Source organism: Dendropsophus ebraccatus, chromosome 11, assembly GCF_027789765.1.
Source record: "Dendropsophus ebraccatus isolate aDenEbr1 chromosome 11, aDenEbr1.pat, whole genome shotgun sequence".
Classification (NCBI taxonomy): Eukaryota; Metazoa; Chordata; class Amphibia; order Anura; family Hylidae; genus Dendropsophus; species Dendropsophus ebraccatus.
In genome coordinates, this window is record NC_091464.1 from 29,344,326 (window position 1) to 29,359,067 (window position 14,742).

At 42.8% G+C, this 14,742-nt stretch overlaps 1 protein-coding gene across 1 annotated transcript in view; it reads right to left on the bottom strand.

Moving 5' to 3' along the window:
- WWC3 (WWC family member 3) overlaps window positions 1–14,742 on the bottom strand; it is a 118,052-nt gene that overhangs the window by 25,600 nt on the left and 77,710 nt on the right. The window contains exon 9 of the mRNA XM_069945351.1: window positions 2,589–2,831. Coding sequence (XP_069801452.1) covers window positions 2,589–2,831 — 243 coding nt within the window. The remainder of the gene's footprint in view (window positions 1–2,588; window positions 2,832–14,742) is intronic.

A 14,742-nucleotide genomic window follows, 5' to 3' on the forward strand; every position in this document is an offset into this window, starting at 1 on the left:
GTGAGTACTGTCAGCTTCTCATTGCCTAGCCCATTAGGCCCTGCGTAGGTCCTTCCTTGTCCTACTCTTATCCCCACCCCCCATTCTGTTTTGCCTTGTTGTGTTACGACTGTTGTAATGAGTTAAATTCTCAACTAACCTTGATTTCACTTTACACAATTCACAAAATTATATAAAAATGTATGAAAAGTCAACACATCTCATAGATTACTATCACTGGTGGAAAAACAGCAAGACATATGGAGGATACATTATGGTAAGGGGGGGGGGGGTGCTCAACAATAAGGGGCCCTTTTGTGCCTGTATTCATACCAAGCTTGTCTCCTCAATTCCCCTATCTTCTTTTCAGTTTATTGAAGTGCGATGGCAATGTCAGAATAAAATAGCGTATAGTTGTGGTATATTGGGTAGACCAATACAATGCATACTATACACAAGAAATGTGCAATCATGTAAAAGAAAGCAGTAGGGGGAGAAAGAGACACACACCTATATAAAAATGTAAACAATAATTTCAAAGGATTTTTAAAAACCAGTATGGTTTTGTTAGATTAACCCTTCAGAGTGATAGCAGGGTGATTTTAGTGCTCTCACTGCTGTTATTGAGCCCCTGGGACCCCGCTCCATGCTGCACAGATATTTCTCATTCTCTGTATTTCCGGGGATGGGACAAGAGCTGGGCTCTTTGCCAGCAGTACTCACAACTGGATTTTTAACCATTAACCATAAACAATTGCAAACGAGATTTGATTTTAGGGTCAGCTCTAAATGAACGATCATCAACACACAGAAGATTTTTCGATCGGTTCCTGCAATTACATCGTTTAAATTTGAAAGATATAATGATTTTCCACACAATAAGCATCCCTTGTAATAGGGTCCTAAAATACCTATTACACAGGGCAATCAGAGGGAGCAAGCAAGTGCCGACCTGTCAGGTCAGCGATCGCTTGCTCCTCTTTCCCCGTTTGATTCTGGGGCTATCCTATGTAATATGGAGACTTCCTGTTCATGGGCAATGGTTTATCCATTGCCAAATGAATGCAAAGCAATAGATACGGTAATGACAGGCCTTTCATCCATTTGCACACTATAGCTGTGATAATGATATGTTACACAGCATCTGCTTCAGCAGTATGTTAAAATGTACACAGGGTAGCATCCAAATGTATACCCCCGGGATAGATGATGCACTTCTTTCTGTGCATGGTGAGAAGGAATTGATGACTACTGACCTCCCTGGCTACCCAGAGAGGCACAATAGAGGTCAGCCTAGCAACAGACTGTTTTGGATCCTCCTCTTAGGATACACATGATACATTATGGGATTCGGCTCACGCTGCCAATCCTTCAGTTTCACATAACACATGTCCAGAAAACAATTTGTTCTTCTAAACTAACAGTTTAACACTCTTCTGCGTAACATAAATCACCTACTTATTCCAGACCAGTGTTAGTCTATTCAGGAAAACATTTCAGTATCAAGATCTTAAAAATGTCAGATGAAAACCTGTGATGAAGACAAATCTTACTGTCAGAAACAATGGACAAAAAAGGTCTATCAGTTTCTGATTTGTAACCACTTAAAGGGGTATTCTACTCAAACATAACTTTTCATATGTTGCCACCCACGATGAGACTAACATTTCATTCAAAACTTGTTATTATCTATTCAGTCTCCTTCTTTCATTTCTGAGCTGCTGCTTTTTATTGAAGACACAATAAAACAGTGTGTGAGCTTTGCAATCTGTCTCCCCCTCCTCCCCCCTCCCTTCTGAGACAGCTGATGTCAACAAGTCCCTGGCCGGCTTTATCTGCAACACTGTAGCTTTTTTGTAATGCTGGGAGGGTTAATCTGAGGTCAAGTTGCTGATGAACTCACTGTGATTATCCCTTCTGGCATTACAAAGTTGCAAGAAGGAATCTGTTTACATTAGCCATCTCGGAAGGGAGGGGGAGGAGGAGGAGACAGAGAGAAAGGCTCACACACAGTATTTTGTGTCTTTAACAGAAAGCAGCAGCTCAGAACTGGGGGAAGGAGACTGAATGGATAATAACAAGTATGAAATGAATTGTTAGTCTCACCATGGGCAGCAACATATAAAAAGTTATGTTTGAGGAAATACCCTTTTAACTAAACTGTATCATACAAAAGCCAAGTGTTGCAAAGTTTTTTAGGGGGAACTTGGAACTGATCCTGGTGGCGCAGTCCATTTTTCAAATCGCTGCCTGGTGCCCACGCTCAACGTCATTTTCTTCTTGTACACCGCACGCTCTTTGCACTGGACGCGGGCCCAGTACCTGCTCAGTGTGATGATATCCCCTTTCCTTGGTGACACACCCTTATTAGATTCAATCAGGGCCGCGTCACAGAGGGGAGAGGCTATTATTACATTGGGGGTGCCGAGCCCGCCTACAGTGCATAGAGTGGGCCGGTGCACAAGAAGAAAATAGCGCAGGAACCGGGCAGTGTTTTGGAAAATGTATCGTACCACCAGGATCATGTTAAATTTTAAATCCATTTTATCGTTTAGTGAAAGGTTTTATTTATAAACACCATGGTAAGCTCTCATCTGTTGAGCACAAACCTTTCAGTAACTCCTTGAGCAGTGGAGGAGCAGGCCCTCTGTATCTCATCCGCCAATCGTCTTTTCTCCTCTTCCAGTCTTGCCAGTTCTTCAGGAGATCGCCTTTGCTGGCTGATAAGCTGCAGATCTTGCAGGAAGGCTTCCTTCTCCTTGATGAGCTGGAGACGATCTCTGTCTGCTTCAGCCATTCCAGGCCAGGTTTCATTATCCAACAGAGCTAATTGGTGCTGTATGCTGGAAACCCTGATAGATAAATAACATATGAAGGAATTAGCAACACACTGTAAAATGATGAACAACTTTCCTATAGATATACAGAATAATATAACCCATTACAGCTGGTCCGCTGTGTAACCTTAGAATGACTAACTGGAAATGTCCCTCTCTTTCCAGTTCGACCTGAAGTTTACATTACTGTAACAGTAAAAATGTAATCTTCTTAGGATATGCTGTTGTCACATCATCCATACATACCATCATCTCTTCTGTAGAACAGTGATTGACTACAATGGTCTCTATATAAGTGTGGAGAACCAGCATAGTCACCCTGCGACTAGGCAATGGCCTAAATATACAGTATATGGGCCCTGGTTAGAAAGCTGATACCATCTGAAAACCACACAGTCCTTAATAAATTACAACTTATGGCATTGACGGTTGCTGATCCAACCTCTGGGCCCATCATCAGTCCAGAGAATAACAATACTTGATCACTCTCCATTTGAGTGAACATAAGGAACAGACACAGCTGAGTGTGGGCTCTAGGCCATGACAATTTCCATTATGAACCTCACAAGTTTGTATACTTCCCTAAAATAAAACTATTCCACAGATCAGAATAATTTTTAAAGGCTACAAAAACCATCAATTTATACATCTACTTCTGCCTAAGAGGCGCTGTGAAAAGCCATAGGCCTAGTCCATTTCCAGTTACATCTACTACAAACAAGTAACCAAAGACTACAAAAGAGTACAAAATCCTGTTCCTATCTTCAACTAAGACAGATCTGGGTCGAGAACACAATGATCACAGCACAGTGTGGAGTCTAATAGGTTTTACCTAAAACTCCAAGACCAAGTTGTGAGGACAAGTTAATTCTAAAGTTTACCACTGTTTGCAAGTTACATCAGTGTCCGGACAGCTTAGGTATTCCCATCACCTAAACGTTTGTTAGGTGATAAAGGATGCAAAAGAATGTTTGGCCCTTTTCTCTCCCTGTAGTGTTGACAGCTTGTTGCCTAGGTTCCCGACCAGCTCTCTCCATTTTGAAAGCGGTGGCTGGGCTGTGACATGGGAGATGCAGGGGTACAAGGTCACCCAGCTTTCTCAGTATCTTATACTCGGTATTGTGGGGTAACCAAGCTTTCTGAGTCTATAATATGCTGGGCACTCATACTGAGGTTTGCTATATGCTTGGCGCTTTATACTGGCATCTGTTATATGTTGAGGGACTGATACTGGGGTCAATAATATGCTGGAGGCCTGATACTGGGGCCTTTAAAATGCTGGGGTCTGATACTGGGGTCAATAATATGCTGGAGGCCTGATACTGGGGTCTATAATATGTTGCAGGCCTGATACTGGGGTATATAATATGCTGCAGGCCTGATACTGGGGTACATAATATGCTGCAGGCCTGATACTGGAGTCTGTAATATGCTGGGGACCTGATACTGGGGTCTGTAATATGCTGCAGGCCTGATACTGGGGTCTATAATATGCTGCAGGCCTGACACTGGGGTCTGTAATATGCTGCAGGCCTGATACTGGGGTCTATAATATGCTGCAGGCCTGACACTGGGGTCTGTAATATGCTGGGGACCTGATACTGGGGTCTGTAATATGCTGCAGGCCTGATACTGGGGTCTATAATATGCTGCAGGCCTGACACTGGGTTCTATAATTTGCTGCAGGCCTGACACTGTGGTCTATAATATGCTGCAGGCCTGATACTGGGGTATATAATATGCTGCAGGCCTGATACTGGGGTACATAATATGCTGCAGGCCTGATACTGGAGTCTGTAATATGCTGGGGACCTGATACTGGGGTCTGTAATATGCTGCAGGCCTGATACTAGGGTCTGTAATATGCTGGGGGCCTGATACTGGGGTCTGTAATATGCTGGATGCCTGATACTGGGGTCTATAATATGCTGGGGGCCTAATACTGGGGTCTGTAATATGCTGGAGGCCTGATATATATATATATATATATATATATATATATATATATATTTGCTTTAGTCTTGTGCATAGGGTTACTGATAATAGACTATACCACGTTAACTACCATCGAAAACAGAAAGGTGACAGAATCCCTATTAGGCTATGTTCCCACAATATACTTAAAGGGGTAGTGCGGCGTTAAAAAATTATTCACAGAATAACACACATTACAAAGTTATACAACTTTGTAATGTATGTTATGTCTGTGAATCGCCCCCTTCCCCGTGTCCCACCACCCCCACCCGTGTACCCGGAAGTGTTGATGCATTATACATTACCTGATCCGTGTCGAGCCCGTCCGCCATCTTGTGCCAAACGTCATCTACGGACGGACAGCCGAATCGCTGCCGCCGCCCCCCCCCCTCCGCTGCGTCATAACTGTGCTCAGCCGCGATTTGCGGCTGAGCGGCTGATGATGCGGCGGAAGGGGGACGTTGGCAGCGATTCGGCAGATGACGTTTGGCACAAGATGGCGGACGGGCTCGACACGGATCAGGTAATGTATAGCGCAGCACACGGTTCCGGGTACACGGGTGGGGGGGGGGTGGGACACGGGGAAGGGGGCCATTCACAGACATAACATACATTACAAAGTTGTATAACATTTTAATGTGTGTTATTCTGTGAATAATTTTTTTGCGCCGCACTACCCCTTTAAGATCTAAAAGAACGACCGTTGTTGTTAAACAACAGCTGGAAACAATGTTAATGAACATTATTTCCAGACGTTTAAAAATAACGTCCGTTCTTTTCAGTCTTTAGTACGTTGTGGGAACATAGCCTTACATGGCACTTTTCCTAATCGCACACAACAACCCTAGTTATTAAAACTTTATTCCTGACTGTTTATGAGGCCATTTGCCTTTAATGAAAGTAGAAGCCTAGCCTCAGTAATCTCCTTATACATCTACTCCCCTTTGGCTGTGGAGTAGGAGACAAGCAGCCAAAAGTAAAGCAAAGTATGCTGATACTTCTCAATTTCCACAGGAGAAATGACATTACATATGGCCAGGAAAAAAACCTCTCCCAAAAGAAAAGAAATCTAACACAGTTTATTTCCTACTAGCATCTGGAAAGAATTTACATCACGTGGCCTCGAAGGCAAATATTTTTCTTAAAACAATGTTTTAAAAATGAAGGGGAAAAAAAACTGAAAGTATACCAGCATTTGTGGTTGTGGAAGGGGAATTCAGCATTTCACACAGACAGTAAGACATGTTAGTGTTTCCAAGCCAGGACATAATGACCATGGAAATCCTGATTTCCCCATGTAAATATCAAATACTGACATGACATACAGCATGAAGTATGTACATAGATAGGACAAGGGCCCGTTTATAAACACATGATAGTCTACACAGAATATATATATATATATATATATATATATATATATATATATATATATATATATATATATATATACACTGTATGGCAATGATTCCGCTACAAGAAGCTGTAGACAAAGTTTTTAGGTATTACTAAATGCATTACTGCAAAACCAGTGAACATGAAGGATGTCATCTACACTATTAGGCTATGTTCACACAACGTATTTTTTCACATTTCTACGGTTGTTGTTGCCAATTGCAACAACGGCCGTGGTTAATACGAAAAATACGTTGGCTTGCTGTCTATGGGATCCTGGCTCCTCAACCAGAAGTGGATTAAAAACACAGAAAGGCTCTGTTCACACACTGCTGAAATTGAGTGGATGGCCGCCATATAACAGTAAATAACGGCCATTATTTCAATAAAACAGCCGTTGTTTTAAAATAACAGCAAATATTTGCCATTATATGGCGGCCATCCACTCAATTTCAACATTGTGTGAACAGAGCCTTTCTGTGTTTTTAATCCACTCCTGGTTTTGGTTGCTATATGAGGACCACAATACTGACTGAAATATACTGTGTGTGAACCCAGCCATTAAGAAGTACTGGAAGACAGGAGATTTTTACATAGTAATTTAAAAATTAAAATAACTTTCTGAAACCATTTGATTTTGATTTGGAAGTCATTTGGCTGTCATCTACAGGAGGAGGTACTACCAAGAGTGGGTCAATACAGAGCCCGACACTGAAGTGCTGCCAAGCATGTGACACTCAGAGGAGGGATCAAGAAACACTATAAAAGATAGTTTGGGGTAAAGACTCAGACTTTGGGGGGCATATCTGGGTCAGTGTGGTGGGAGGGGATAAGCTAGTCCTGAGCTGGAGACCATCATCCACTGACAGGCTGGCTACCCTAAGGCCCAAGTCAAGTCAGAGTGAATGGACTAATGGGGCTAAGAGGGATAGTAGAGGTACGTTAACAATGAGTGAATAAATGAGTAAAATTCACAAGGCAAACTGCAGTAAATCCCTCTCAAAATCCTTGCCAAAAATCTAATCAGAACTACTTGTCAAATCCTTCTCCATTTTTAAAGTCCATACTACTTGAAGCAAAAAAAATAAATCTTATTTCCCATTGAAACCAATAGGGCTTGGATTTCCAGGACGAAATCTATTTAGAATTTGCCCCAAACTACTCCGTTTGAACATAGTCTAACAAGCCATATGTATATTTGGAAGAGAAGTACAAGCAGACGTTAGTTATCCCTTCTCCTGCATATGTAGTGAAGGTTACATGTTGTACTACTGTCTTCTACAGACCCAACCTGTGTTAACCATGTTAGCCAAGTCCAAAAGTAGCCAGTCTCCTAATACATACCAAAATTAACAAATAGAATGACTTTATTCTGTGGCCATCAACAACTGTATTAATGAAGCTATTGTTATCCTGTTTCTGCTATCAGATGGAACCTCTTTTCCAAAATGGCGTGGACTCTGTTAGCCACTCTGTGGCCCAGGGACCATACTCCTGAGTTAAGCAGTACAGATGCAAGATAGAAAGGGTATAGGCCAAAGGATAAGCAATGCCAGGTTTCTAACAGACATGATACTTGGAATTCACTCTTGGTTTCATTGGACCAGAAAATCTTGTTTCTCAATGTATGAAAGTGCTTTATGTTCCTTTTGGTAGACTCCACGTGGGCTGTCATATGCCTTCTCCTAAAGACTGGGTTCCTTCTGGGCACTGTTAAATAAAGATCTGACCCATGGTAGGCTGCAGTCTGGAGCTCTGTTCACATGTAGTTTTTAGAGTGTGTTTTAAGGCGTAAAAAGTTTATATCACACATCAAAAGCGGACGTTATTTCATTTTAGGCCTTTGTTTTTGCTCCAATGTTTATGGCTAATTGTGGAACCTTTATTCAGATGAATTCTTTTCTTGGTCTGGTCAGTTAAAATTACCTCCAGTTTAGGGGAAGATTTATCCAGACTGGTGTACTCGGACACCAGTCTTAAACAAAGCACTTTTTCGCTTCTGGATTTACTAAGGGGCTTAGTACAGCCGGATGGCCCTGTCCCTGGCATTGGCATTGTGGCCCAAATCTATGCCTGCTCTGGAGCATTTGTAGATTTGTATCATGATTTACACCTGTGAGTGGGTGTAAATCATGATAAATCTGGCTTAGGAGGAGGTCACACCTCCTCCCTACATTGCCGCATCCCTCCTGCCCACCCTTCAGATGGGAGAAAGCCAGAGAGAAGGCATGAATCTACATCTTCTCCCTGGCGTATGCCGGGGTGCTTTGTTGATAAATCTCCCCCCTGAGGTGTAGAAACATCTTAAGGGTACAAACCCACTTGACGTATTTGCTGCGTGAATCAGTCTTAAAAATAAGCAGGCAAAACGCAGGTTGGCTTTATACGATTGTTCTGCGTTAAAATACGCGATTGCGTATTTTTGAAGCGTGAAGCTTGTTGTTAGCAAAGCATCAGTTGTTAACAACCTGTGCGAAAAACGCATGTAGCTTCACGCTTCAAAAATACGCAATTGCGTATTTTAACGCAGAACAATTGTATAAAGCCAACCTGCATTTTGCCTGCTTATTTTTAAGACTGATTCACGCAGCAAATACGTCAAGTGGGTTTGTACCCTAAGGATGATCAATGAAATCAGAGTGCGCCTGAACTCAACAAGAGTTAGGGCCCTATTCCACCGGACGATAATCGTTCAGATTATCGTTAAATCGTTAGAATCTAATCGATAATTGTTCGGTTGAAATAAAGTTAACGATTAACGACCGAACGAGAAATCGTTGATCGCTTTATAAGACCTGGACCTATTTTTATCGTTGCTCATTCGCAAATCGTTCGCATTGAATAAGACATCGTTCGGTCGTTCGCAATAGATACGAACGCAATAGCGAATAAATAGGGAAGAAAAACTATTGCAATTACGATCATAAGTAACAATTATCGTTCCATGGAAATGACTGAACGTTTTCAGGACTTTCGCAATAGCGGTCGTTTGAGATCGTTAATCGTTAACGATTATGCAAACGATAAACGTCCGGTGGAATAGGGCCCTAAGGATACCTATTCGTTGAGGTGTCCTCAGTAGAGCACTCTCTGCAACTGACAGCATTATGGATATGCAGTTCCCAATTGCATGGACCCATTTATAGGTGTATGGTGATCTGTGCCGCAACTGCAGTTTGTAGCAGGGACAGCAAGTATTTTTTACAGCATGGACCCGTAACTCCTACGGATGGGGTGATAGAAACCTATGGGTCAGTAATTTGTCCATCAATTTCAGGTCCGCAATTGCAGACAGAAACTGCAGATGTCTGAAAATACTCTCAGGCTGTCTCTCCACATTCACGCAAATGTGGAAAAGCAGCCTTACAGCAATGTGATATTCACACTTACATGGACACAAACAAATAAAAATTGATAAGAGTAAAGAGAGCTGGATCGGTTCTGAATGTAAAGCGTTTTTGTGGCAAAGCTTGAATTTCAGGAAATCAGGGGAAATGTAGATTACTGTGAAAGTGAATATGAAGTCTTCAAGGGCAGAGTGGTTGTAGAGGTAAAGTAGTAAAAATGTGACCATAACCCTTTATGCCAGTGTAAGACCAAGTAACTCCCATTAAATACCACATAAATCTGCTATGAAGTTCTGTGAGTCATTTGTTATTGGGTTTCATTGCTGAGGAACTTCAAACCATAAAAATATATTAACGTCATGTCCTCTCTCTACTAGAAATGTAATCTGTTGAGAAATGAGTCCCCGCGTCTGCGTTCCCTAACCACACTCATGAAATTTACACTACTGTGAGCAATGGCCTCGGTGGTGACATGGTTCCCATAACACAAGCCTGCTTTGAGGTTATGTTTCATTCTCTTCGCTTTCTCTTATTCAAATATCTGTCACACTGGCCCCCACTTCACTGACACCAATAAAACAACACCCATTACCCTCATCATTTCCTGCTTCAACTCTTGCTACCCCCCCCCCCCCCCTCCTCCTCAACTGGTTTTACATGACCAGTATACAACTGCATTTTAGCATGCAGGTTATGAACGTGTCACACAAGAGTCCTCTGAGGATCTGTATGACTGCAGAGAGTCCAGGTACTGGGAGCCATACCAGTCTTACCTTGTAATGCTGTTTTAGAAGTGCACCAGTCCCTCCTGCAGCAAGGTCCCCTAGATACCAGAGTCACCGGACTCTGTTGTGGTGTTCCACCTGGAGGCTCGAGAGATGTCATCCTTCAGCCGCTGACCACTCAGCTGACGAGAGGATTAACCTTACGGTGCGTCATCATGCAACGTTTCGGCGGGAACTCCCCTTTTGACAATGGGGAGTTTCTCTGCAAAACGTTGCATGATGACGTGATCTGTTCCTCTAAGTGGAACACCACAACAGAGTCCAGTTACTGTCCTGCACTTTTGGGTGTTTTAAGGCACATACCAGTAAGAGAAATTATGTTCTATTTATTGTTGGATACAAAAATGTGAATATATTGAAAGCATTGGAAAAGAACAAAAATTGCCCTTTGATTTATTGTTGTCTACAAGGAAATATACGAATTATAGCGAACCTAAGAAGGACACAACACTCAAAGTGTTTGTATACATGGTAATTCTACATAACAGCGACCCATAAAACATTATTCAGACCCTATTCACAGTTCAGATAGTATTATTTGGCTCATAAGCCTCCCAATTTTTACAACTATACATGGGGAATTTCAATTTCATCAGACTTTTCTCCAAAAAGTAACATCCATGTCCAGTGTCGGACTGGCCCACCAGAGGACTGAAGGATCCTCCGGTGGGCCTCCAGATTTAGAACCTGCACTAACGCTGACTGACATGTCGTTTCTCAATGCTTCTTCATTGATGGGCTCCCAGGATCATTTCCTCTGGTGGGTCCCAGATACCCCAGTCCGACACTGTCCATATCCCCATGTGCAGTTACAGATTGTAACCTGGCTTTTTTTGGCAGTTTTAGAGCATTGGCTTTATCCTTACTGAGCAGTGTTTCTGGTAAAGTCACTATAGAACAAGGCAGTGTCAGTTCTGTAGCGCCAGGATTTAAACTGATTTGGAGCTTCCGGCATCATAGTGAATCATCATGCCAGGCATTCCCTGATTCCGGTCCATGGCACATCTTCCGTGAATGGACCATAGTAGAAACTAGCTTTTCTCCTTCCTGAGCGACATGATTTATTAAGAGGTTACAAGAAGCTTAAACTTTTTACTGGCATGCCCTGGCATTGCATTAAAAGAAATCCTTCATAGCTGTCGTTGGCATACAGTTATCTCTGTTATCCAGGCTATAGATATGAATGTTCGGCTTGGCCAAGCATTCCTGTGTTCTGAATGGGGAGAATCAAGGTTAAGAAGTTCAAGTTCAACATATGACAATGTCAGAGAGGAGTTGGAAGTAGCCTATGGCTGTATGTCTTCCTGGACTCCCAAGGGCTGCATCCAACTTCTTCAGCCACCGATATTCAAATGCGAAATGATCAGGCTTGAGCATGTTCGAGTTGCATACGTTTCTGGTTGCATACGTTTCTTCATTAGGCCAACATTAGATAGTTGAGAAGCAGATTGAGCGGTGATAGCAATCACTGCTCGTTGTAGAGAGACGACCGTGTCAAGTAGCTTCCTCTCGAGTACCGTATATAAGAATATACAGTGCATGGGGGGGGGGGGGGTACTGGGATCCTGATCTGTAGAGCACTGTGTGGCATGGGTAGAACAGGACAGGGGATCGGGAACTGTATGGCTTAGGTAGCAAGATAAAGCATAAAACCATCCAAATAGACAACTATATCAAGTGAGATGAAATATATGTCACATTTGGTGGCGTCGGAATATAAACAGCATTGTAATAAACAGCCATTCCTTCACAAACTGTTTCTATTAATATAAAAAGACATTAACATAAAACTAGTGACACACCGCTTTAGAAAGCATCTGTATAAATGATCAGCAGCTGACCTTTACTACTACCATGCACGGCTCCCACTGAGCTCTGCAATCTTGCAGGAAAGCTAGCCTTTCCCTAGCCATTTCCTCTGCCACACCCTGACCTTCAATGCTTTTAAATCAGGAATTCCTGCAAGAAACAAAAATCAGCTACATCAAATGTTATAGAGGAGGACATACTGGTGATTAGGTAAAGTAGATAGAAGCCTGATGACTGCGTTATTCCAACCAAACTAGAGAGAAAATATGCAAAGAAACTCACATGTGAGAGTGTATGGCTATTCTGCAACCTTGGAATGAACAGACTTTGTTAGAAGCGGACCCTAATAGCTTGAAAAGTTGCTAGAAGAAGAGCACAGTGTTAATAGTGGATGCTTGTGTAGTATCCCACTACAGGTGGCTCGCTAAGTTTTATACCATCTAGGTAAAGTAAGTCTGTGGTGTCACAAGTACTGTGAGCTGTGATTTCCACTCCAGCCACTAGGTGTCTCACTAAAACCTGTGCACAGCTGCAGTATATGTAAAATGTTTAGTTTGGTTATGGTGTGTTAACCTCAATGTGCTTATACTCATTGAACTTCTACCTTCTCTTTCACGCACACACTTCCTTACAAACGGCCCTATATAAGTTAGGGGTTTCCTGTGCAGTGCAGAGTCGTTTCTTTCAGGGGGATAGAGCCGTCTATTCCAGTCAGGAGTCAGGAGTGAGTTCTAGTTCCAGAGAGAGACAAACTGTTATGTGCCTAGACCTTAGCTGTGGGGTAACCGGGAAACAGGATCACTCTTGACTACGCCGTGGATTCTACAGTCAGGACAGTCACCCTCAAAGGAAAGGAAGAGGGACTGATCCCCAGTAAAGCTAAAGTGTGCGAAGCTGAAGTACTTTACTAACACTACACTTGACTACGCAGGAAAAGCCTCACTTGTTAGCTCAACCTAGAGACAAAGGCCTAGGACTCCGATATTTTGTAGACAGTCAGATATCATAGTCATATCTAAACATGAGTACAAGAAGTTCTTCAAGATTATAAACTTTCAACACTCCTGGTAGAGTACTGTTTACTAATTAGTTCTACACTACCCTTGCAAACAAGCTCCTTCTACTACTAACTTCTATTTCAAGAGTCTGTTTGAAGAGTATTGTTATTTTTTGCACTACAAATTGCACTTGCAGTTCAAGCTGCATGAAAGCGATGCAAGGTTCCCTTTAAGGGTTCATGCAGGCAAACATATTATGGCCACCACTATGTAGCTTAGCATAAGAGCGCTGATAAATGCACAAAGTGCATGACATCTATATTAAAGCATGACTACAAAGTTGCTGAAAAATAACTATAATACAGCCTTGTGCACAATAGGCATTTTTCTAAATTTCATGCAATTCGGCCTGTAAATACCTTATCGGAGCCTCCCTTCCCAGCAGCATAACTGCGCAATAAGAGCAGAATAGAATGGCGCTGGGTCTTGTGCAAGTTGTGCTAATCAGGTATTTACAGGCGGAACTGAAAATGCATGTAATTTAGAAAAATGACTATGATGCCCAGGGTTCCACTATAGCTACAGTAGTTCTACATAACTTCATAGTTAAGCTTTAAAGGGGTAGTGCGGCGCTAAGAAATTATTCACAAAATAACACACATTGCAAAGTTATACAACTTTGTAATGAATGTTATGTATGTGAATGGCCCTCTTCCCATGCTCCCCGCCGCCCGCCCGTGTACCCAGAAGTGTAGTGCAGTATACATACCTGATCCATATTGACCGACCCCGTCTGTAATCATGTCAAAGACGTCATCCTCGGGAGGCTGGCCGACCCGCTCCTGCCGTCCCTGATGATGCGGCCACGTCATCAGCTGCTTAGCCGCGACTGGCTGAGCATAACCATGCTCAGCCAATCGCGGCTGAGCACAGTTATGACGCGGCAGAGGGGGGCCAGCATGAGGGACGGCAAGAGCGGGTCGGCCAGCCTTCCGAAGATTACATCTTTGACAAGATTACAGACGGGGTCGGTCGATACGGATCAGGTATGTATACTGCACTACACTTCCGGGTACAGGGGCGGGGGGCGGGGAACACGGGAAGGGGGCCATTCACATACATAACATAATGTACATTACAAATACTAACCAAATGAGGACCAAATACTAACCAAAATTATAAATCTGGACCCCAGCTGTAAAGAAATGTATTAAATCCGGTGTTTTCTGCGCCAGGCTTAAAAATGTCCCCACAGTGCCAAGGCTCGCAATGCCTCTACACAAGTCATGTTCGCACCAGTGTAAAATAATAAATGTGGGGCACACAGACGCCGCACCCCCCAGTGTACCTACACCCCACCCCCCAGTACCCCATCTCTAGTACGAGTGGTACAGAGAGCCCACTTGCACATAAATTATTCAAAAAACAGGCATTTGCACATAGATTTATGCGCAAGTGGGCTCTCTGCGCCAAAAAATGGCTGGTGCGCCGGATGATAAATGTCCCCCACAGCCTACATCCAAAACAATGCTAATTTGATTGTTGTGATACCAGTGTTTCAAATCCCAAATGTAAAGCATCTTTAGCGCTGTAGCTACTGGGAGGGTGATAATGATAG